The 25,257-nt window shown below is 39.4% G+C and overlaps 1 protein-coding gene across 1 annotated transcript in view; it reads left to right on the forward strand.

Moving 5' to 3' along the window:
* The window catches only part of UBXN7 (UBX domain protein 7), a 63,823-nt gene that overhangs the window by 28,846 nt on the left and 9,720 nt on the right, over nt 1-25,257 (forward strand). Inside the window, exons 4-10 of the mRNA XM_021070161.1 lie at nt 6,177-6,242; nt 8,266-8,378; nt 15,694-15,840; nt 18,764-18,854; nt 19,506-19,633; nt 24,424-24,817; nt 24,921-25,000. Coding sequence (XP_020925820.1) covers nt 6,177-6,242; nt 8,266-8,378; nt 15,694-15,840; nt 18,764-18,854; nt 19,506-19,633; nt 24,424-24,817; nt 24,921-25,000 — 1,019 coding nt within the window. The remainder of the gene's footprint in view (nt 1-6,176; nt 6,243-8,265; nt 8,379-15,693; nt 15,841-18,763; nt 18,855-19,505; nt 19,634-24,423; nt 24,818-24,920; nt 25,001-25,257) is intronic.

Genomic DNA, 25,257 nt, shown 5'->3' on the forward strand with positions numbered 1-25,257 from the left:
TAGCTACCTTTTTATGGAGCATTTTTTTTTTTGTCTTTTCAGTGCCCTACCTGTGGCATATGGAGATTCCCAGGCTAGGGGTTGAATTGAAGCTATAGCCGTCAGCCTACACTATAGCCACTCGGGATCTGAGCTGAGTCTGCAACCTACACCACAGCTCATGGCAGCACTGGATCCTTACCCACTAAGTGAGGCCAGGGACCGAACCCGCATCCTCATGGATACTAGTGGGGTTTGTTACTGCTGAGCCACAACAGGTACTCTGCCACCATCTTTTTGTAACCTAATTGTTGAAAGTGACATTCCATCACCGTTGCCACCTCTGATTGATCCTGTCCACACTCAAGATATTCATACACAGCTTATAAATATTGGGAGATGGGGATAATTGGGGGCTGTCATAGAGCCTGTCTACCACATAGACTGATGGATTTTGATGTAGCAAAGTATTTCTTTTCCCTAGCTGCTTTCAAGATTTTCTCTTTGTCTTTAATTTTGGTCAGTTTGATTAGTATGTGTCTCGGGGTGTTCCTCCTTGGGTTTATTTTGTATGGTACTCGTGCTTCCTGGATTTGAGTGAGTGATTACTTCCCCATGTTAGGGAAGTTTTCAGCTATTATCTCTTGGAATATTTTTTCTGTCTCCTTCTCTCTCTCTTCTCCTTCTGGCACCCCTATAATACGGATGTTGGTGCGTTTCACGTTGTCCCAGACTTCTCTGAGACTCTCTTCATTTGTTTTCAATCTTTTTTCTCTTTTCTGTTCTGCATCCGTAATTTCTTCTAATCTGTTCTCCACCTCACTTATTCGTTCTTCTACCTCCTGTATTCTGCTGTTAGCTGCTTCTAGTGAATTTTTTATTTCAGTTATTGTATTTTGCATCTCTTCTTGTTTAAGTTTTATATCTTGCATCTCTTTGCTCAGTGTTTCCTGTAAGTTATCCATCTTTGCATCCAGTTTATTTCCAATGTCTTGCATCTTCTTCAGCATCAACAGTCTAAAGTCTTTTTCCTGGAGGCTGAGAATCATTTCTTGGCTTAGCTGTTTTTCCGGGGTTTTTTCTTTCTCCCTCATCTAAGTTATAGTCCTCTGTCTTTTCATTTTTATAGGTTTTTGGTGTGGTGACCTTCTTACAGATAATGGAGTTGTAGCCTCTCTTACTTCTGATGTCTGCCCCCCTGTGGCTGAAGTCAGTATGGGGGCTTACTTTTGGCTTCCTGATGGAAGGGGCTGATGCCTGTCCCCTGGTAGGAGGAGCCAATACTAATCCCTCTGGTGGGTGGGGCTTAGTCTCTGGATGGGATTAGAGGTTGCTGTGTGCCTGAGGGGTCTTTAGGCAGCCTGTTTACTGAGGGGCGGGGCTGTGATCCCACCTGGATTGTTGTTTGCCCTGGGGCTTCTCAGCACTGACTGATGGGTGGGGCCAGATTTTTCCCAAAATGGCCACCTCCAGAGAAAGGCACTGCTGCTGAATATTCCCGAGAGCTTTGCTTTCAATGTCTGTCCCTCACAACAAGCCACATTCACCCCTGTGTTCCCAGGATGTCCACCAAGAGCTTCGGTCAGGTTTGACCCAGATTCCCTTGGAGACTTTGCTTTGCCCTGGGACTCAGTGCACGTGAAAGTCTGTGTGCGCCTTTTAAGAATGGGGTCTCCGTTTCCCCCAGTCCCGTGGAGCTCTTGCGCACAAGCCCCACTGACCTTCAATGCCAGATGCTCTGGGGCTCTTTCTCCCTGTGCCAGATCCCCACACGTGAGAGTTTGATGTGTGGCTCAGAACTCTCACTCCTGTAGGTGAGTCCCTGTGAACCAGTTAGTTTCCAGTCTGTGGAGCTTCCCACCCCGGAGGTATGGGGTTGTTTATATCGCAAAATCGCTCCTCCTACCTCTTGATGTGGCCTCCTCTTTTTCTTCTGGAGTAGGGTATCTTTTTTAAGGTTTCCGGTCCATTTTGGTGAAGTGTGCTCAGTCTTTAGTTGTGAATTTTGTTGTTTTTAGGAGAGAAGTTGAGCTCCAGTCCTTCTATTCAGCCATCTTAATCCCGCCTCCTCATCTTGCTCAATGGAGCAAAGTATGAAAAGTTCATTGATAAGATTTCAGATTCTACACTGCAACCAACCTTTAAGAAGCTATCCCTGATTGAGTTTTGGTGTAGTATCAGAGCATAATGTTCACAGTTGCCTTTCTTCTTCTTTTTTTTTTTTTTATGGTCACACCTGCAACATATGGAAGTTCTAGGCTAGAGGACAAATCGGAGCTGAAGCTGCAACCTATGCAGCAGCCATAGCAATGCTGGACCCTTAATCCACAAGAGCGAGGCCAGGGATCGAACCTGCATCCTCACAGAACCGTGCCAGGAACTCCACAGTTATCTTAAAATATTAATAAAATACTCTTCCCTTTCGGAACTGTATGTGTGAAGTTGAATTTTAATTTTCTTTATACACTTCAACTAAAGGAATAGCATTAGATTGAATGCAGAAGCAAATCTAAAAATTTGCTGTCATAGTTCCCCTTGTGGCTCAGTGGAAACAAATCCGACTAGTATCCATGAGGATGCTGGTTCTATCCCTGGCCTTGCTCATTGGGTTAAGGATCTGGCGTTGCTGCTGTGAGCTATATTGTACATTGAAGACGAGCTTGGATCTTTTGGGGCTGGGGCTGGCAGCTGTAGCTCCAGTTTGACCCCTAGCCTGGGAACTTACATATGCCATACCTAAAAAAAAAAAAAAAAAAAAACACTTAAAAAAGAGCTTATAAAAAAATTAAAATTCAGTGTCTTCTCTTATACCAGTTTTTAACAGATTGTGAGAATGTGGAAGTGCCACTCTTCTCATTAATTTTTTTTCTGTGTTGCTCTCCTCTATTTTTGACTATAAAGCTATTTTTGAATCTTAACTCTTTGTAGCTTAGCCTCTTTGACCTCAGTGACCAAAACTACTGTTATGTGGGCAGTAGTGTGAGAGAACAGAGGACTGGTGTTTGGAAGAGTCAGGAAACCACATATTGAGGCAGGCAGGAGTAGAGGTGTTGTGGCCTAAGGTGAGGTTCATGGTAGATTTAGGATGAATTAGGGGGAAACAAATGAGAGCAGGTTATGAGCTCAGCAAATAAAAGAAGGTGGCTGGAAAGCTATCAGTAAGAGGAACTAGCATGACTCTCCAGGAGATCAAGTGTCTTATAGAGAAGGAAAGGCTAAATTGGGGCAGCGGGGAGGGAGAGAAAGAGTGAGAATGTGCATGTGCGTGTTTGTGTGTGAATTAATGTAGAATATTGACGAGCCTACCTTTGGCAGTTTAAAGGTAGAAGAAAACTACCTTTTATGTACTACTTCCCTTATAATAATGTGCTTTTTTTAGGCAGCTGTTCTATGTCTTATTCTAAGGTAACATTATTTAATTGTTATGGCTAAATAGTATCTGATAATGAGTTTTAAGAAAGCATTATTTGAGAAGTTCTATCATTTCTGATGGAAGTATATACATTTAAGATAGGAGCTCTTTTAAAAAAATTTTTATTAAAGTATAGTTGATTTACAGTGTTCCTTCAATTTCCAATGTACAGCAAAGTAGCAAAGTGACCCAGTCACCCATACACATGCCTTTTTTTTTTTTTTTTTTTTTTTCATTTTCCATCAGGTTCTTACCCAAGAGACTAAATACAGTTCCCTGTGCTGTACAGCAGGATCCCATTACCCATCCGTTCTAAGTGAAACAGTCTGCAAGATAGGAGCTCTTGATTAAAAGTAATTTCAAGATTGAAAAGAATAACATCTATTGTTTCTTTAAAAAGGGAGGGGGGAAAATAGTGCAATATTTAAATTTTATGAGTTTAAATAATAACATTTAAAATCATTATATAGTTTATTTAATTATTTATTTATTTTTGCTTTTTAGGCTTGCACCTGCAGCATATAGAGGTTCCCAGGCTAGGGGTCAAATTGGAGCTACAGCTGTCTGCCTACACCACAGCCACAGTAGCACCAGATCAGAGCTGCGTCTTTGACCTACACCACAGCTCATGGCAACACTGGATCCTTAACCCACTGAGTGAGGATAGGGATCGAACCTACAGCCTCATGGTTCCTAGTCGGATTCATTTCTGCTGCGCCATGACGGGAACTCCTAAAATCATTACATAGTTTATATAATTATTCCATAAAATAATTTATATATAAAATTCAGTTTAAATTTTGAAATTTAATGCAAAGCTAATATCTGGCAGTCTCATTTTTACTGAATTCCTTTTCCTAGAGATAGTATTGTTATTCTTTAATATAAATACTAATACATGTGTATAAGTGATATGCAGACAGATAATGCTTTGAACAAATATGGGAATCTTTAGCATGTGGTTTTGCATTTTTTTGTTTGTTTTACTTTTTATTCAGTACTTAAATTGAAAGAATGGCAAACACAGGCAGTTGGGAAAGATGGTTTGGCATGGAATGGGGGACTTTTATATAGTTTCTATCTTATCTTACTATCTAATCATCATTTATTAACATGGAGCATTGGTCTGGTTACATATTGGCCGGGCTTGCTATAAGCCAACCTAATAACTGTTACCCATAGTAAAAAAATCATTAAATATCCTTATTTACCTTAATATATATAGCTGACATAAATTTTTAGGTCTAAGAACATTTAATATAAGAAGATAACATTCTGAATATTGTTTTCTAAATTTTATCTGTACAGTACATAAGGATTGGGTAATAGACACTATACAAAGGGTATCAGAATACATTTGCTCTCTTTACTTTTTTTTTTTTTTTTTGTCTTTTTGGGACTACGCCTGTGGCATATGGAGGTTCCCAGGCTAGGGATCAAATTGGAGCTATAGCAACTCTGGATCTGAGCCCCGTCTGTGACCTACACCACAGCTCACGGTAACACCTGATCCTTAACCTACTGGGCAAGGTCAGGACTTGAACCTGTGTCCTCCTGGATATTAGTCGGGTTTGTCCACTACTGAGCCATGACAGAAACTGCTCTTTTTTTGTTTTTTTTTTTTTTTTTTTTTTTGCTTTTTAGGGCTCTGCCTGAGGCATATGGAGGTTCCCAGGCTAGGGGTCGAATTGGAGCTACAGCTGCTGGCCTATACCACAGCCACAACAGCACCAGATCCAAGTCACATCTGTGACCTACATCTACATCACCCACTGAATTAGGCCAGGGATTGAACCCTCAGCCTTATGGTTCCTAGCTGGATTTGTTTCTTCTGCAATGCAAAGGGAACTCCCATTTTTCTTCAGAAATTAAAAATATTTTTTGATGTTTATGATTCTACATGTGCATCCACCTACTAAGAAGTTGTTCTGAAGTTTTATGGTTTAGAATTTTACTCATGTGTGGAGTTCCTGAGGTGGTGCAGCAAAAATAAATCCGACTAATATCCATGAGGAAGTGGGTTGATTCCTGTCCTCTATCAGTGGGTTAAGGATCCGGCATTGCTGTGAACTGTGATGTAGTTTGAGAGTCGGCCTACATCCTATTTTGTTGTGGCTTTGGTGTAGGCTGGTAGCTGAAGCTCCAAATGAAACCCTAGCCTGGGAAATTCCATATTCCATAGGTGCTGCCCTAAACAGCAAAAAAATAAATAAATAAAATTACTCTTAAAAAAAAAAAAAGGAATTTACTCAGTTATTATACTAAAGGGTAGTCAGATTCCTTAGGCTAACCCAAATTAAGTATTTGCAGCAAATGGTAGGGATAAAAATGGTTGAGTTAGTTATATATGAATGACTTGAAAAATTTTAAAATATTTAATTAATTAATTAATTTATTTATTTATTTAGTCTTTTTAGTGCCGCACCCACGGCATATGGAGGTTTCTAGGCTAGGGATCAAATCAGAGCTGTGGCTGCCAGCCTACAGGAGAGCCACAGCAACATGGGATCTGAACCAAGTCTGCAACCTACACCACAGTTCATGGCAATGCCAGATCCTTAACCCACTGAGCAAGGCCAGGGATCGAACCTGCACCCTCATGGTTTCTAGTTGGATTCATTAACCAGTGAGCCATGACGGGAACTCCTAAAAATATTTTAATTTTGAAGGAGGGCACCATTATAAATCTGAGTGTCTTAAATTCTTGTAGATAAGGAAGTTTTTAGAATTGTTAAAGAATTAATTGTTTAAATTTTTGTTTCGTTTCTGTTTTTTCCTCCTAAAGCTCCTAAAAGACGGCGACCTGCACGTTCAATATTTGATGGTTTCCGGGATTTTCAAACTGAAACTAGTGAGTATCTATGGACCGGTATATCGTCTCTCTTTTCCTCTTTCCTTCTGGCCTTTCCCCCCTTCCTTACCTTTCTCCCTGTCCTCTCTCCCACAGATAAAAACCACAAGGTAGAAAAGCAATTATACAGTTCCCTTTGGGTCAAGATCCTAGTTTTATATAATTTTTTCTTAAAAAGATGATTAATATTAGGCCTGATATCTTCGAGGATCCATCTTATTTAAAAAGTGAAATTATGGGAATTCCCTGGAGGTTCAGCAGGTTAAGGATCTGGCATTGTCAGGATTGTCAGGGTTGCATCTGTGATACAGGTTCAGTCCTTGCCCCCGGGAAACCTCTGTATGCTTCGAGGGCAGCAGGGAAAAAAAAAGCGAAATTATAAATTCAGTCTGTGATTGTTATTAACTCCCCCTTGAACTGACTTGTTCCAAATTCTAATCTACTCGGTTATAGAAAAATAAGAGAGATGGATATAATGTGAGAAATCTGATAATTTACAAACTCAGTGGATTTCTGAATGAGCACTTAAATAATGCCTGTAATGAAGTAAAAAACTGATTTTCCTCCAGATCCTGATAATGTCAATTAAAGGAATAACCACAATGAAAATGATTATTGTGGGGGGTTGAAAAAGCTGCACTACCCAAAGCAGCCACTGTTAAAATTTTGGCTACAGTAGTTTTGAATAGGTTTATATCTTTCTGTGGAATAAGTTTGAATAAGAATCTTGGCCTTCTACTTTTAGTGGATTTAGTACTGATTTAGCAATGGAATCCTAAAGAAAAGGACAGTTACTTTTAGAGAATATATGAGAAACTCTTGGATCACACTTGATATTTTTGATTGATTTATAATGAGCTCATTGAAGCACAGATAGGTCCTGTAACTTGAGAGAGTTGAAGCGGAATCTAGACTGACTCAGGTCATCCAGGGAATCCTGGGCCCTTCCAGAAGAAAGTGACAAAGAGTTTTTAAAGATTGGGAATGTAGCTAGAAAAAACAGATAAATTAGGATGACTTTCAGAACTAGATAAATGGAGATGAACATTTTCTCCTCTGCTAAAGTTAGTTTTTTTTTTGTTTTTTTATTTTATTTTCCCACTGTACAGCAAGGGGATCAAGTTATCCTTACATGTATACATTACAATTACATTTTTTTTTCCCCCACCCTTTGTTCTGTTGCAACATGAGTATCTAGACAAAGTTCTCAATGCTATTCAGCAGGATCTCCTTGTATATCTATTCTAAGTTGTGTCTGATAAGCCCAAGCTCCCGATCCCTCCCACTCCCTCCCTCTCCCATCAGGCAGCCGCAAGTCTTTCCTCTAAGTCCATGATTTTCTTTTCTGAGGAGATGTTCATTTGTGCTGGATATTAGATTCCAGTTATAAGTGATATCATATGGTATTTGTCTTTGTCTTTCTGGCTCATTTCACTCAGTATGAGATTCTCTGGTTCCATCCATGTTGCTGCAAATGGCATTATGTCATTCTTTTTTATGGCTGAGTAGTATTCCATTGTGTATATATACCACATCTTCCTAATCCAATCCTCTGTTGATGGACATTGGGGTTGTTTCCATGTCCTGGCTATTGTGAATAGTGCTGCAATGAACATGCGGGTGCATGTGTCTCTTTTAAGTAGAGTTTTGTCCGGATATATGCCCAAGAGTGGGATTGTAGGGTCATATGGAAGTTCTATGTATAGATTTCTAAGGTATCTCCAAACTGTTCTCCATAGTGGCTGTACCAGTCAAGTTAGTTTTGAGTATGTGAAGGAAATATTTTGAGTGACTCTTCTGTAATTTCTGCCTGTATCCTTACCTTTGATAGAGAACACCAAGTCCTAAGATTCCCTCCCCACCTCACTTTGTGGTTTTTTTTTTTAGAATCAGACTTAGATATTTGTATTTGAGGCACATTGTTCGTTAGTTCTTGCAGTTGGTACTATTTAATTTTTTGTTTCAAGATTCATGACTTTTATTTTATGACTTATTGAAACTTTAACATCTTCCTGTGTTGCAGTTCGGCAAGAACAGGAATTAAGAAATGGAGGAGCAATAGATAAGAAACTAACTACCCTTGCAGATCTGTTCCGGCCACCCATTGATTTGATGCATAAAGGCAGCTTTGAAACAGTAAGTTGTTGGAAATCTAAGCCTGAGCTATGGATCCTTTTGCATTTTCAGTGGCATTTTTTTTTCTAAGAGCTAAAAACAGTTTTCAGCATATAAGAGATTGGCATCTTAGTAAGTATGACTACCTAGAAGGACTCACTGATTTATATTTCTATCAAAAGTATATGAGGTTGAATAATAAAATCATTTTATTATGCCTTGTAATACTTTTAAAGAATCTACCATTTTGATAGGCGTTTCTTTTTTTTCTTTTTATGGCAGAACTTATGGCATATGGAAGTTCCTGGACCAGGGATTGAATCTGAGTCACAGCTATGACCTATGTCTCAGCTGTGGCAACACTGGATCCTTTAACTCACTACCCTGTGCCAGGAATGTAACTCACATGTCTGTAGTGACCACTTCAGTTGGATTCTTAACCCACTGCACCACAGCAGGAACTCCTTTGATAGTTTTTCTTGGTGTTCTTTTTTTTTTTTTTTTTTTTTGGTCTTTTTAAGGCTGCACTTGTGGCACATGAAGGGTTCCAGGCTAGAGGTCAAATCGTCGGAGCGGTAGCTGCTGGCCTACACCACAGCCACAGCAACACCAGATCCGAGCCACATTTGTGACCTATGCCACAGCTCATGGCAATGCTGGATTCCTAACCCACTGAGCAAGGCCAGGGATCAAACCTGCATCCTCATGGATACTAGTCAAATTGGTTTTTGCTGAGCCATGACAGGAACTCCTGATAGTTTTTTTAAATCTTACTTTTTATTTTTATTTATTCACTTATTTCTTTTGTCTTTTTGCCTTTTCTGGGGCCACTCGGGCAGCATATAGAGGTTCCCAGGCTAGGGGTCTAATGGGAGCTGTAGCCGCCAGCCTACACCAGAGCCACAGCAACGCCAGATCCGAGCCATGTCTTCGACCTACACTACATCTCACGGCAACGCCAGATCCTTAAGCCACTAAGCGAGGTCAGGGATTGAATCCACAACCTCATGGTTCCTAGTCGGATTTGTTAACCACTGAGCCACAACGGGAACTCCTAATCTTACTTTTTTTTTTTTTTTTTTTGGTCTTTTTGCCTTTTCTAGAGCCACTCCCGCAGCATATGGAGGTTCCCAGGCTGGGGGTCGAATCAGAGCTGTAGCCACCAGGCTACACCAGAGCCATAGCAATGCGGGATCCAAGCTGCGTCTGCCACCTACACCACAGCTCATGGCAACGCCGGATCCTTAACCCACTGAGCAAGGCCATGAACTGAACCCGAAACCTTGTGGTTTCTAGTCGGATTTGTTAACCACTGAGCCACAACAGGAACTCCTCCCAAATCTTACTTTTTAAAGCTTGTATATTTCAGGAATTACTGTCGTGATGCAGCAGAAATAAATCCAAAGACTAGGAACCATGAGGTTGCAGGTTCAGTCCCTGGCCTCACTCAGTGGGTTAACAATCTGGCGTTGCCATGAGCTGTAGTGTAAGTCACAGACGAGGCTTGGATCTGGCGTTGCTGTGGCTGTGGGGTAGGCCGGGCAGCTATAGCTCCAGTTAGACCACTAGCCTGGGAATTTCCATATGCCATGGGAGTGGCCCTAAAAAAAAAAAAAAGTTTTATATATTTCAATTGAGAATAGTGTGTTCATGTGTTTATTGCCATTTGTGAACTGTTTGAAGGTATCTTTTACCCATGTTTCTATGAGGATCCCAGCGTGCTGTGTTTTTTGTTTGTTTTTGTCTTTTTAGGGCAACACCTACAGCATATGGAGGTTCCCAGGCTAGGGGTCCAGTCAGAGCTGTAGCCAGCCTACACCACAGCCACAGCAATTCCAGATCGGAGCCTTGTCTGTGACCTCCACCACAGCTCACAGCAACACTGTATTGAACCTGCATCCTCATGGATGCTAATCAGATTCATTTCCACTGAGCCATTATGGGAACTACCCCAGTGTGTTTTAAAAGAATTTCTTTATAGTTGTAGAATATGTTCTCCCTCATTTCTTGGTTTTAATTTGGCTTAAGCCAAAAAACCAAACAAATGAAAAAAGCTTTCCAGAGCAGGTGTATTTGATTGTCTGCTAAATTATAAGCTTAATGCGGACGGGAGAACCATGTTTCTATTTATCTTGGTAATTCTTGGGACCAGTCTCTTGCATTTAATAGAAACACAATATTTGTTAAATGAATGAGTTTAGGATTTTTTTTTTTTTTTTTTTTGGTCTTTTTGATATTTCTTTGGGCCGCTCCCATGGCATATGGAGGTTCCCAGGCTAGGGGTTGAATTGGAGCTGTAGCCACCGGCCTACGCCAGAGCCACAGCAACGCGGGATCCGAGCCGCGTCTGCAACCTACACCACAGCTCACGGCAACACCGGATCGTTAACCCACTGAGCAAGGGCAGGGACCGAACCCGCAACCTCATGGTTCTTAGTCGGATTCGTTAACCACTGCACCATGATGGAAACTCCGAGTTTAGGATTTTAAACAACCTTCTGTTGAAGTGTTCAAACAGCTTGCTTTTGTGTGTTAATTAGCATGTTACTGCTCTTTTGAATCAGAAGAGCATTTTTGTAGATATAAGTCACTTAAATTTTAGTAAATCTTTCCTGTTAAGATATAGTAGGCCAAACAGTAACTACAAAAATGGGAGTTCTTTGGTGGCCTAGCAGTTAAAGGATCTGGCATTGTCACTGCTGTGGCACTGATTTGATCCCTGGCCCAGAAACTTCTACATGCTGTGGTTGTGGCCAAAAAAAAGTGATGTTAGTAGCTACATATTTAGAAGTGAATTATGATTTTTTTTTCCTTTTGTCCTTTGACATACTCATATACTAGCTTAAACTAAATATCTAGGATAAGAAATTTAGCAATAAGCTTGTTATTTCTTTAGTTTTCTGAATTGTAAAACCTTAAAGTGTTTGGCTACATGTAACAAAATTCAAATGACAGTGATTTGACCAAATGGGGTTTTTTTTTGTCGTGTAAATACAGTACAGAATTGAGGGAGCATGGTGCTCCTTTATGAGCTCAAAGATGTCAGGTTAGATGTCTCCTCAGTTTTCTTCGTTTTTCCCTCATAATCTTTAACATAGCAGCTGCCTATCCTTTCTGCTGTTCTGATATGATAATATAACCATTGAGAGAGAATAGCACAATATGAAAGACAAAAAAGATCTGAGTTTGTTTTGATGTGCTTTCTATTTTCATTAGTTTCTGTGTTGCTCTAGGGCTTAACAAAGTGACTCTGAGCTTGATTTAATTTGGTCACTTGGGGCTCATAAAAAGCAGTTACTCTGCTGCTTGTTCATTAAGGGACAACATGAATCTTCTTTGATACTGTCATCTGCAGTTTGATTCATTTTTTTATGTCACCTTTTTTTCTTTGTATTTTGCTAACAGTGTTTTCATCAACCTATTCGTTTTTTCACTGATGATACTCAACTTTGTCATTTACAAGTTTTAAATGACGTATTCTCAGAAGAAGTAGGCGTTTCATTATGACTAATGATATATCAGTTTTATAAAAATTAGCGAAGTAATATGCAAAATTAAGTCATTGAAACTTAGGTGAATATTAAAAATTAGAAGGATATACTCTGGCTGTTCAGGCAAGACCCACGGGATTGGATTAGAAATAGATCTCAGCCACAGTTTTACAGGTTTAGGAACTAGACTTTTTAATGTAACTAGAGGTAGACCATGTTCAAGGATTCTGGCTCATGCTACCAAATGAGAGACTGATAAGTTCACTTGTTCATGCAGTAAATGTTTAGTGAGACCTCCTGTTGCAAGGCCTTGTTCTGGGGGTAGGAATTATATTTGTTGGGATACAGATTTAACTGTGTGCGAGAGAGACTAGGAATAAAACAAACAGTAGTTTAAGTAGCATAGAAGTCCATGCCATTAGGATGGTTCTGCCCTATGAAGTTACTAGGAGTACAGTTTTTTCTGTCTTATTTTGCCATTTCTCAGGGCTTGCTTACCCAGTCTGCATGATTCAAGGTGGCTTACCACCATGTTTGCTTTCCACGGAAGTGGCTGAGAAGGGCACATCTTTTTCCTTTAAAGACACAACCTTAAAGTTGTACATATTACTTCTCACATCCTATTGACCAGAACCTGGCAACCTGGCCACACCTAGTTGCAAAGGACATTAGAAAACAAGATGCCTTAGCTGAAAATTGGAGAGTCTGTTTACTAAGGAGAAGAGGGAAATGAATATTTGATACCTTTAAGCAGTTTCTGCCACAGGAAAATTGTGGTAAACAAATTATACAAAGTCCTTTACCATCAAAGAATTTATAAGCTAGCCAGAGAAAAAGACTAGAAACAAATGTAAGCTTCATGAAGGCAGGGAGTTTTGTTGTGGTAACTGCTATTAATTCCAGCGTCTGTAACTTTACCTGAAATGTGGTGGATACCCAATAAATGTTTTGTTGAATCAATGAATCTGAATTAGTGAAAGCATGAGTATGAATAAGTGAATTTTTAAAACAAAAGCAAATGACTTTCCTTTTTTTTTTTTTTTAAGCTCTGGACTTTTATTATTTTTCAGTGTTACACATTTTTTTGGTCACTGTTTTAGGGAGGGAAGACAGTAAATTTACCCTATTTATAGAGATATATACTCTGTTATCTTTCTCTCTAGAATGTGTGTTAATTTTTTTTTTATTCTCAAATACATTTTCTTCAGTTAAGGCAACATAATTACATGTTTATCACCCATTTATTAAATCTAAGTACCTGCTATAGGCAAGGAAATAAGTGGAATACTGTTATTTCTTAGAAATAAGGAGTTATTTTGTTATGTTTGTATACTGAGAAAATAAGCTTTTGACCGTTACTTGAAACTTTCTGGCTCAATATAGGGCTATTTCTTTTTAGAGCTTGGATTTTCTCCTGTGGAATTAGTAGCGAATATTAGAAAATTATTTTCTTTGGGGGATTTGTATTTTTTTTTGGGAAAAAAAATAGGATAACGCTTTTGTAAAATTATGTAAACCTCCTTAAAACAGAAGATAGTCTTACATTTTGCAGTACTTCCAAGATGATGTATGTTCTTCAGTTGTTATTAACCTGAGTTAATTAATTCTTACAGATTTTCCCATGTCAAACTTACTTGGAAAAAAATATTGTTATAGGACAAAATTATTCAAAACTAGCCTTTCATTTCATTGTTTCTATGCAAAGGTTTGAGGTAGCATTTGCTCATTTGCTTTTCCACCATTCTTTTCCAGTTCATCATTATTTCTTGGGTCTTTATGGTGATGAGGAAATATGAGGCAAAAAGTACACATTTGTGGTTGATATTTGGGAGTCTTGTGGAGATCATTCTGAAACATTCTTTGGTCTGCAGTCTCAATTCTGAAATACACTCCTAGAAATACCACCCGGAGAGAAGAAACCCTCAGCAGCTTTTACTGAAAGATTAAAGAGTCTATAAAATAGCACATGCATAATAATTGAGATGAATATGGTATTTGGAAATGTGTATAGAAAATGATGCTGGGGGGGTTGCTTTCTTTTCTTTATTATTTAATTTTTTTCTTTCTTTTTGCCATTTCTTGGGCCCCTCCCACGGCATGTGGAGGTTCCCAGGCTAGGGGTCTAATTGGAGCTGTAGCCGCCAGCCTACACCACAGCCACAGCAACGTGGGATCTGAGCCGCGTTTGCAACCTACACCACAGCTCATGGCAATGCCGGATCATTAACCCACTGAGCAAGGCCAGGGATCGAACCCGCAGCCTCATGGTTCCTAGTCGGATTTGTTAACCACTGCACCACGACGGGGACTCCTAATTTATTTTTTTTAATAATTTATTTAATTTTTTAAAAATTTATTATTTAATTTATTTTAAAAAATAATTTATTATAAAGGTTGCAAGTATACAACATAGTGATTCATAATTTTTTTTTTTTAAATATTCATGGAATTCCTGTCATGGCTCAGTGGAACTAAATCTGACTAGCATCTATGAGGACACAGGTTTGATTCCTGGCCTTGCTCAGTGGGCTAAGGATCTGGCGTTACCGTGAGCTGTGGTATAGGTCACAGACACGGCTTGGATCCTGTGTTGCTGTGGCTGTGGCTGGCAGCTGCAGCTCCAATTCGACCCCTATCCTGGGAAGTTCCATATGTCTTGGGTGTGACCCTAAAAAGACAAAAATAAATAAATAAATTTCTTCAATTTTTTTTTTTTTAGCCACTCTGTGGCATATGGAGCTCCCCGGCCAGGGATCAGATCCAAGCCACAGCTTCTACCTAAGAGGCTGCAGCATCACCCTGATCCTTAACCCACCTACTGTGCTGGGTTAGGGATCAAACCCCTATCCCAGCACTCCCAAGATGCAAACAATCCTGTTGTACCACAGCGGGAGCTCTGTGATTCACATTTTTTAAAGGTTATGCTCCATTAATAGTTATTATAAAATATTGGCTGTATTCCCTGTATTGTATAGTATATCCTTGCAGCTTAATTTAATTTTTATTTTATATTGGAGTATAGTTGATTGACAGTGTGGTGTTACTTTCAGGTGTACAGCAAAGTGATTCAGATATATGTATTTTTTTCTTTTTGTTTTTTTAGGGCCACACCCTTGGCATATGGAGGTTCCCAGGCTAGGGGTCGAATCAGAGCTGTGGCCGCCGGCCTACGCCACAGCCACAGCAACGCCAGATCTGAGCTGCATCTGCAGCTTACACTACAGCTCACGGCAACACCAGATCCTTAACCCACTGAGTGAGGCCAGGGATCAAACCCACAATCTCATTCTTCCTAGTTGATTTTGTTTCTGCTGCGCCATGACGAGAACTCCTATTTTTTCTTCTTAGATTATTTTTTGGAGTCTTTTCCCATATAGGTTATTACAGAATATTGACAAAATGATGTTGAAGAAAATAAAACAACATAAACTAATATACACACTGGTTACAGCTATGAAAAAGGAAAGGTATATTTGTGGATAGGAATTAGAAAAGACAGTACAGTAGAATTATGTGACTTGTTGACCTTGTTTGTGGAATCTTTTTCAGGTAAAGGTGTTTACATTTGCAATAAAAATCCCGCCACTATAACAAACTACAGTACATAAAAGGAAAACAGTTCATTTAAATTTGAAAGATGCTTGAAAATGGACAGTATAATTGTATACATATAAACAAAAAAATGTAATTAATTTTTTACACTGAAAATACTAGATTATACTTGAGGGGGGAAAAAAAAAACCTTGGTATTTATATGAGAAGAGGATAGCTTCTGAAATCTGAAACATTTAAGTTACTGAGTAGAAATTGTTTCTAACAAATATTATGTAACTTTACTCTTACAGGCCAAAGAGTGTGGCCAGATGCAGAATAAGTGGCTGATGATAAACATTCAAAATGTGCAAGACTTTGCATGCCAGTGCCTCAACCGCGACGTATGGAGCAATGAAGCTGTGAAGAATATTATCCGGGAACATTTCATTTTCTGGCAGGTGGGGAGAGTAATCAAAAATATTTCCATATATTACTTTGGTAGTGTGGAATGTTGGGGAAGAGGAATTGGGTTATAAACTAGGGCAAAAAAATTAACTGAGTTAAAGTATGACATTTGGAAAAGTAAAACTACCCATAATGGCTGAAATAGTAAGGTCACATGAAAGCTGGGCAGCCATGATGGGAAGAAGGGAAAAAAGGAAAAGAACCAAGCCATGCAAACCATTTAATAGTCATATCTCAGAGGACTTTGAATATTTTGATTGAGTAGAAATAAAATGGATTTAAAATTTTCTAGTAGACACACTTAAAAAGTCAAATGAGGGAGTTCCCGTTGTGGCTCAGTGGTTAACGAATCCAACTAGGAACCATGAAGTTTCGGGTTTGATCCCTGGCCTTGCTCAGTGGGTTAAGGATCCGGCATTACCGTGAGCTGTAGCATAGGTTGCAGACGTGGCTCGGATCCTGCATTCCTGTGGCTGGGGCATAGGCCGGTGGCTACAGCTCCGATTAGACCCCTAGCCTGGGAACCTCCATATGCCACGGGAGCAGCCCAAGAAATGGCAAAAAAAAGACAAAAAAAAAAAGTCAAATGAGAAGTTCCTATGTGGCTCAGCGGGTTAAAGATCTGGCATTGTCACTTCAGTGGCCTAGGTCACTGCTGTGGCACAGGTTCAGTCCCTGGCCTGGGAATTTCCACATGCCACAGGTGTAGCCAAAAAATACGAAATACAAAAAGTGAAAAGAAACAGGTGAGGTTAATTTTAATATATTTAAAAACCAAGAGTTCCTGCTGTTGCACAGTAGATTAAGGATCCAGTGTTGCCACAGCTGTGGCATAGGTTGCAGCTCCAGTTTGGATTCAATCCCTGGCCTGGGAACTTCCCTTGTTGCAGGTGCAGTGGAAAAAAGGGAAAAAAAACTTTATTATAAAACTAATATTAAAGTATTGAAGAAGTGTTTTGATTTTTTTGGTGTTAAGCCTTCAGAATCTGGTATGTATTTTATACTCACAGTACAGCTGTTAGGACTAGTCACATTTCAGATGCTTCACTAGCATGTGTTCTTCTGGCTACTATAATTGATAGTGCAGATGTAGAAGATCTTGAGGTAATCAAAAAATATTTGAGCAAGACTTGGATTTTTGCCTGAGTTTGATAGTCTTTTTTTTTTTTTTTTTTTTAAGGACCACACTGGACGCATATGGAGGTTCCCAGGCTAGGGGTTGAATCAGAACTATAGATAGCTTCTGGTCTACACCACAGCCACAGTAACGCAGGATCCAAGCCGCATCTGCAGTGTACATCACAGCTCATGGCAATGCCTGATCCCTAACCCACTGAGCAAGGCCAGGGATTGAACTTGTGTCCTTATGGATGATAGATTTGTTTCTCCTGAGCCACCATGGGAACTCTGAGTTTGATAGTCTTTAACTTGTCACTTAGTTTTACTCTCTCTGGTTTTTTCCAAGCTAAGGGTAGATGGTCTTGTTCTAGTTATTTATTTTATGAAAAATTACAGAAAATAAGAACCGAATGAACATATTTTTTTTCACCAATACAAGGTACGTTATTAATGCTATTTATTTTTTTGGCGGCCCTGCAGCACATATGGAGCTCCTGGGCCAGGGATCAGATCTGAGCCACAGCCATGCACTAAAGCCACAGCTGTGAGCTAAGCCACAGCTGTGCCAAAGCTGGATCCTTAACCCGCTGTGCCGGGCTGGGGATACAACCCAAGATGCTGCCGATGCCAGTCATGGTGTACCACAGCGGGAGCTCCTAAAATTTGTATTTTATTTTTCATTTTTTAATTAATTTATTATTTTTCTTTTTGGCCCCCCCCCATGGGATATAGAGTTCCCAGGCCAGGGATCAGATGTGAGCTGTAGCTGTGACCTTCAGTGCAGCTACAGCAGCACCGCATCCTTGGAATTCCCGTTGTGGCGCAGTGGTTAACAAATCTGACTAGGAACCGTGAGGTTGTAGGTTCCACCCCTGGCCTCGCTCAGTGGGTTAAGGATCCGGCGTTGCTGTGAGCTGTGGTATAGGTCGCAGATGCAGCTCGGATCCCGCATTGCTGTGGCTCTGGTGTAGGCCTGTGGCTACAGCTCCAATTGGACCCCCAGCCTGGGAACTTCCATATGCTTCGGGAAGCGGCCCTAGAAAAGGCAAAAAGACAAAAAGAAAACAAACCCACTGTGCCAGGCTGGGGATTGAACCTGTGTCCTGGTGCTGCAGAGATGACACCACCAATCCCATTGTGCCACAGTGGGAACTCCTCCTATTCAGTGACTATTGATGGAGCATCTCTGCCTAACTCACTGTGTTAACTCATATTAACACTTGAGTTTATAGTCTTAATATATTGTGATTTATTAAAGTGTATGTGGTTGAGAGTCAGGAATGACTTAAATGGACAGATAAATTGAAAAGGAAGAGAATACCTCTTCTGAACTAGGAAAGGAGAAAGAATGGACTGCCATGTTTGTGTAAGTTTCAGAACTGACTGAAAGCAGGAAGTGGAAGGAGTTCACAATAGATGACCTTCATTTTCTCTTTAATGTAGGAGTGAAATCCTAACATAAACCAAAGGTGGTTTTTTTTTTTTTTTTTTTTTTTTTTAATTTCTATTTTTTAGGGCCACACCCACAGCATATGGAGGTTCCAAGGCTAGGGATCTAATCGGAGCCGGCCTGCACCACAGCTCATAGCAGTGCTGGATCCTTAACTCACTGAGCGAGGCCTGGGACTGAACCTGCATCCTCATGGTTCCTAGTCAGATTCATTTCCACTGCGCCATGATGGGAACTTCCCAAAGGTGTTTTTGAGAATGAATTGCTGTTGGTATATAACAAGGATATAGTTGGTACTTTTTAGGAAGCTTACTTTTTTTTTTCTTTTTTAATCAATGATTTAACAGGTTTATCATGACAGTGAAGAGGGTCAGAGATACATACAGTTTTATAAGCTAGGGGATTTCCCCTATGTTTCCATCTTGGATCCACGGACAGGTAAGTTTTATTTGATCTATGGCCTTTAATATATCATTTATTTTTCACTTACTTAAATAATTGATCTTCAGTATTTAACTGGGTCCATTTTCAAAATTGTTTATAATAATTTAGTTGAAGGGTTCTTGTTCATGCCCTTTAGAATTATTTAAACATTTATTGATGTGTGTATTTAGAAAGTCTGTTTCCAACAACTTTTGGAGATGGTAATTTATATTTGTGCAGTTCTGTTGATTCAAAGAATAATTGTTTATCTTACCGTTTTTAAGGGATTCTTTTAGGTCATTAAAATAATAAGATTGTTCAGGTACTGCTTATAATCCCACCAGAGAGAAGCAGAGGGTAGAGCTGGCTTTATTGTTAATTGATTGAGTTTTATATAGGTATTGCTCTGTGTGAATCTCTTTTTCCGAAATGGCAGTAAGTGATATTAGCAGGTAAAGTAGTTGCTTTATCATGATGGCTGAGGATCTCTTAGGTTGGTTATAATTAATATATCTGCTAAGTTATGAAGACACTATGAAACTTAATCTTATTGGTGGGGATGTGTTCCCAATAAATTTTAATTATGTATATGCTGAAAGAAATACTTAGAGTTCAGAAAGAATGATGATTTTATTATATTTATATATGCTGATTTTTAATCTTTAGGTCAGAAGCTAGTAGAGTGGCACCAGTTAGATGTATCTTCTTTCTTGGACCAAGTAACGGGATTTCTGGGTGAACACGGGCAGCTGGATGGACTTTCTAGCAGTCCCCCCAAAAAATGTGCCCGTTCAGTAAGTATGACTAAGAAGTGATCATGGGCAATTAAATGTAATAGTATAGAAGGTGTCTTGTGTAAAATGTTTGAGGTTAAGATGGTAAAAATAATGAAGTAATGGACAGTTATAATTTGTGGCTGTACAATATCTTATATTTTGATAATTTCCAACATACAGATTCTGTCTTCTCAGTGCAATTACAAGATTCACATTTCCAGTCTCCCTTGCAGCTAGGGTCAGGCATGTGAACTAAGACCTGGATTTAAAAGTAAATAATGTGGGAGTTCCCCTCGTGGCTCAGCGGTAACAAACCAGACTAGTATCTATGAGGAAATGGGTTCAATTCCTGGTCTCGCTCAGTGGGTTAAGAATCTGGCGTTGCAGTGAGCAGTGGTATAGGTTGCAGACATGGCTCAGATCTGGTGTTGCTGTGGCTGAAATGTAGGCCAGCAGCTGTAGCTCTGCTTGGGAACTTTCATACGCCACAGTTGCGGCCCTAAAAAAAAAAAAAGTGAACAATGTGAATACATAGCATTGAGCAGGAGGACTGACCTGGCAAGCTTGGTGACAGAGAAATCCACCTCTATGGGGCAGCACTGCTTGGACTTTTGGAATCCAGGTCTCAGCAGCAGTGAAAATGGTATTTTTGCTAGAACAACTCTCATGGGATAGTTGGGTATTATTGCTGATTACGTAGCTTAAAGGCCAGGCTCTCTGTCCCAGCCAAAGATTATTTCTGTATTTAAATTTTGTAATATGCTATTTCTAAGCAAACTATTCCTTTTCTTTCTTTTGCTCAGCTAGGACCTCCAGTACAAAGTTAAATAGAAGTTAATGAGATTATACATCCTTTACTAGTTTTTGGCATTGGGGTGAACATATTCAGTCATTGACCACTAAGTTTGATGTTAGTTAAATGTTTCTTATATACTTTATCAGGTTGAAGAAGTTTCTTTTATTCCTCGTTTGTGGAGTTTTTATGAGGGGATTTTGTCATCTGATTTTTTACGTTTATTGAGACGATAGTTTGGAATTTTTTTTTAGTGAATTCCATTGGTTGGTTTTCTAATGTTAATGTTTCTAATGTTTAGCCCATTCCTGGGTTGAAACCTACTTGGTTATGATGTGTTGCTTTTTTATATATTGTTGAGTTTGATTTATTAAAATCCTCTCAAGAATGCTTATGTCTATGTTTAGAGGGTTATTGATGTTTGTATATATATATATGTTTGTTTGTTTTTTTGTCTTTTGTTTTCCTTTTAATATCTTTGTCTGGTTTAGGGGTTAATGTTGTCTTTACAATGAATTGGAAAGTATTTCTTCCTCTTTGGTTTTCTGGAATAGTTTGTGTGGAATTGGTATTATTTCTTCCTTAATATTTGATGACATTTACCATTGAAGCCATGTGGGCATAGAGTTTTCATTATGGAAAGTTTTAAACTACAAATTCAATTTCCTAGGATTATTCTGGTATCTATTTCTTTTTTTTTTGGCCATGCCCACCACATGTGGAAGTTCCCAGGCCAGGGATCAAACATGTGCCACAGCAACAGCCAGACCCATAACAGTCACGACCCCGGATCCTTAACCTGCTGCACCATGAGGGAGATCCTCTATTCTTTTTTAATGAGCTTTAGTAGGTTGTGTCTTTCTAGGGATTTGTCCATTTTACCTAAACAGTCAAGTATATTGATGTAAAGTTGTTAGTTGTGTTTCTTCTTTTCTAGGGCCTCACTTGCAGTATATGGAGGTTCCCAGGCTAGGGGTCTAATTGGAGCTGTAGCCACTGGCCTATGCCAGAGCCCCAGCAACACCAGATCCAAGCCACGTCTGTGACCCACACCACAGCTCACGGCAACGCCGGATCCTTAACCCACTGAGTGAGGCCAGGGATTGAACTCACAACCTCATGGTTCCTAGTCGGATTCATTAACCACTGAGCCACGACGGAAACTCCCATTGTGTTTCTTTTTATTTCTTCAATGACTGTAGTATCTGTAGGGATGGCCCCTCTCCCAATTCTGTAACTGGTAATTTGTGGCTTTTTTCCCCTGACAGTCTACTAGAAGTTTATCAATTTTATTGATATTTTTAAAAACCAACTTTTGACTACATTGATTTTCTTCTGTTTTCTAAGTCATTGATTGATTTCTGTCCTTTCCCTTTTTCCTTCTGCATAGATAGCTTGGGTTTAATTTTTTTCCCGTGTGGGTACTTTTTAACTTGAATGGAAAACTTGGTCATTAATTTGAGACTTCTAATATAGGCATTTAGTTACATACTCTCTATAAGTGTTGCTTTAGCTCTATACCACAATTTTTTTTTTCTAGCTGCAGGGGAACCTTAGTAAATGGAATTTTTTAGTGGGACATATTTCATTTTCTAGACATAACTATGATTCTGTAAGTAAGGAATCAGAGGAGAATACGTGTTGGATAGGAAGCCAACAGCAGTGTCTGCCATGGCAGCAATCTTTAAAATCAAACACATTGTTATAAACCTACAGTTCACCTAAGCCATTGCAAGTCACATGGGCAGGTCTACTTGAGTGTTTTTTTTTTCCCCCAGTGTTGTTTAGCCTTGAGTTTCTTTAAAAAAATTTTTAAATTTTTAAAATTTTTTTTATTTTTTGTCTTTTTGCCATTTCTTGGGCCGCTCCCACGGCATGTGGATGTTGCCAGGCTAGGGGTCGAATCGGAGCTGTAGCCATTGGCCTACGCCAGAGCCACAGCAACTCGGGATCCGAGCCGCGTCTGCGACCTACACCACAGCTCACGGCAACGCCGGATCGTTAACCCACTGAGCAAGGGCAGGGATCGAACCCGCAACCTCATGGTTCTTAGTCGGATTCGTTAACCACTGCGCCATGACGGGAACTCCTAAAAAACTTTTTTTAAAAAATTTGCTATGTTATCGGCAAATAGGAAAGCCAAATTGAGGTTCCTTCAGTCTTTTTATTAGCAACCCATACATTTTTAAACTTTTTATTGTGGAAAATTTTAAAGTAGAATGAATTTATTCAGCCTCTGTGTATCCATTAACTAATTTTAGTAGTTAACAATATGTGCCACATCTTATTTCAGCAATACCCTATCCTTTGCACATTATTTTGAAGCAAATCTCAGAAATCATTGTTTCATTCATTAATACTTTGGCATGTATCTGTAAAAGACAAATGTTCTTTTTATTTTTTAAAAACAATCATAGTACCATTAACACACCCTTTAAAAATTAGCAGTCATTCCTTTATGTCATAAGATATCTAGTATTCAACTTTTGGCTGTCATAAAACATTTCTTTGTACAGTTCAGGTTAGGATCTCAATAAGTTCCACTCAAGTAGTCCATACTTTGTGACTTGATAAGTTTAATGAAATCTTTTTTTTTTTTTGTCTTTTTTTAGGGCTGCACCCTTGGCATATGGAGGTTCCCAGGCTAGTAACTGCCGCACTACACCATAGCCATGGCAACACAAGATCCAAGTCTCATCAGCGACCTACACCACAGCTTGCGGCAACACTGGATCATTAATCCTCTGAACAAGGCCAGGGATCAGACGTGCATCCTCATGGATGCTAGTTAGATTCCTTTCTGCTGAGCCATGATGGGAACTCCAAGTTTAGTGAAATCTTGATATTAGAACTTTTCCAGGGGGAAAACTACTGAAATTTGCTTTTCTCATGATCACAATGAAAACCTTCATTGAAATTAAGCTTGGGAAAATACAGTTGTTTTTTCCCTGTTTATTATGTGGTATTTTGTTTTGTTTTGAATGTTAAAGATCTGTTAGATTTTTTTGCAAAATGATCGTTACTGAATTATTTATTGATAGTCTTCCATGTACCAAAGCAGTGCTAGTTGAAGTACACAGTGATATCTTTCTCTGTGTTTAGTCATTTTTATTTTTTTATTTTTTGCTTTTTAGGGCCACACTCGCTGCATATGGAGGTTCCCAGGCTAGGGGTCAAATCAAAGCTGCAGCTGCTGGCCTACAACACAGCCACAGTAATGCAGGATCTGAGCTGCGCCTGCAACCTGCACCACAGCTCACAGCAACACCAGATCCTTAACCCACTGATCGAGGCCAGAGATTGAGATGGTTCCTAGTTGAATTTGTTTCCACTGTGCCACGATGGGAACTTGTGTGTTTAGTCATTTTAAAGGCTAATGTTTGGGCTTTAAATTTAAAACCTAGTTCTTGTCTTTTTCTGGATAGGGAATAAATTGTTTTCTTTTTTTTTTTTTTTTTTTTTTGGTCTTTTTGTCTTTTGAGGGCCGCACCTGTGGCATATAGAGGTTCCCAGGCTAGGGGTCTAATCGAAGCTGTAGCTGCCGGCCTACGCAACAGCCACAGCCATGCCAGATCCGAGCCACGTCTGTGACCCACACCACAGCTCATAGCAATGCCAGATCCTTAACCCACCGAGTGAGGCCAGGGATTGAACCCACAACCTCATGGTTACTAGTCAGATTCATTTCCTCTGCACCACTATGGGAACTCTGATAAATTGTTTTCTTGATTTTATTCACCTTGATTCCAAAACAAAAAATGCTGTGCTTGTAGTCACTGTGCCAGGTAGTATGTATGAAAGTTTTATTTTTGTTTTTAAAATTCCATTCCAACTACGCTCTGTAAGACAGAGTTGTTGCCCTCAAATAGCTTAACATTTAGTAGAAAAGATAGCCTCTAGAAGAAAATAATAATGGCAAGCTATTACATTTCTTATGCCCTGTTTGACTTGATTAGTTTTTGGTTTAACTCTTTCCTTTTTCTTTCTATCCATGTTTTATAACTGCATCTTGCAGGAGAGCCTTATAGATGCAAGTGAAGACAGCCAACTAGAAGCTGCCATCAGAGCCTCCTTGCAAGAGACACATTTTGATTCCACACAGACAAAACAGGATAGCCGCTCAGATGAAGAATCTGAATCTGAACTTTTTTCTGGCAGTGAGGAGTTCATATCTGTGTGTGGCTCTGATGAAGAGGAGGACATAGAGAATCTTGCCAAGTCTAGAAAGTCTCCCCATAAAGATTTGGGGCATAGAAAAGAGGAGAACAGAAGGTCACTGACTGAGCCCCCTGCCAGAACTGAGCCTGGAACAGCCACAAATCACCAAGGGTTACCATCCGTGGATTCAGAAATATTGGAAATGTCACCTGAAAAATCCGATGGAGTGGTGGAGGGCATAGATGTAAATGGTGGGTTACATTTTAGACGTCCTTTACTTAAAACTTGAAGGGGTTTATTTATTTGTTTAGTCTTCTATTTTAAGCTCCTGTATTTTCTTAACCTTTCCTTTAGGACCAAAAGCACAGCTGATGTTGCGGTATCCAGATGGAAAAAGGGAACAAATCACTCTCCCAGAACAAGCTAAACTACTAGTAAGTATATCTAATTGGATACATTTACTTGAAGCAGAGAAACTAATTGGCATAATTAGCTTGATGGTTCTTTGAAATGGTTGTTAGGTCTGATCTCTAACTGGAAACTTAACAGTGGTGAATCTTAATTCTAACTGCTTTATTTCCTTCCCAAATTGTCTTGGACAACTCACCTAGTCTGTTCCCTTTAAGGCTTTTCTGTTCCATGCCTGCATATAATAGAAATCCAACTGAAATTATTACCTGGAAAGAGGGAA

Source organism: Sus scrofa, chromosome 13 (assembly GCF_000003025.6).
Source record: "Sus scrofa isolate TJ Tabasco breed Duroc chromosome 13, Sscrofa11.1, whole genome shotgun sequence".
Classification (NCBI taxonomy): domain Eukaryota; kingdom Metazoa; phylum Chordata; class Mammalia; order Artiodactyla; family Suidae; genus Sus; species Sus scrofa.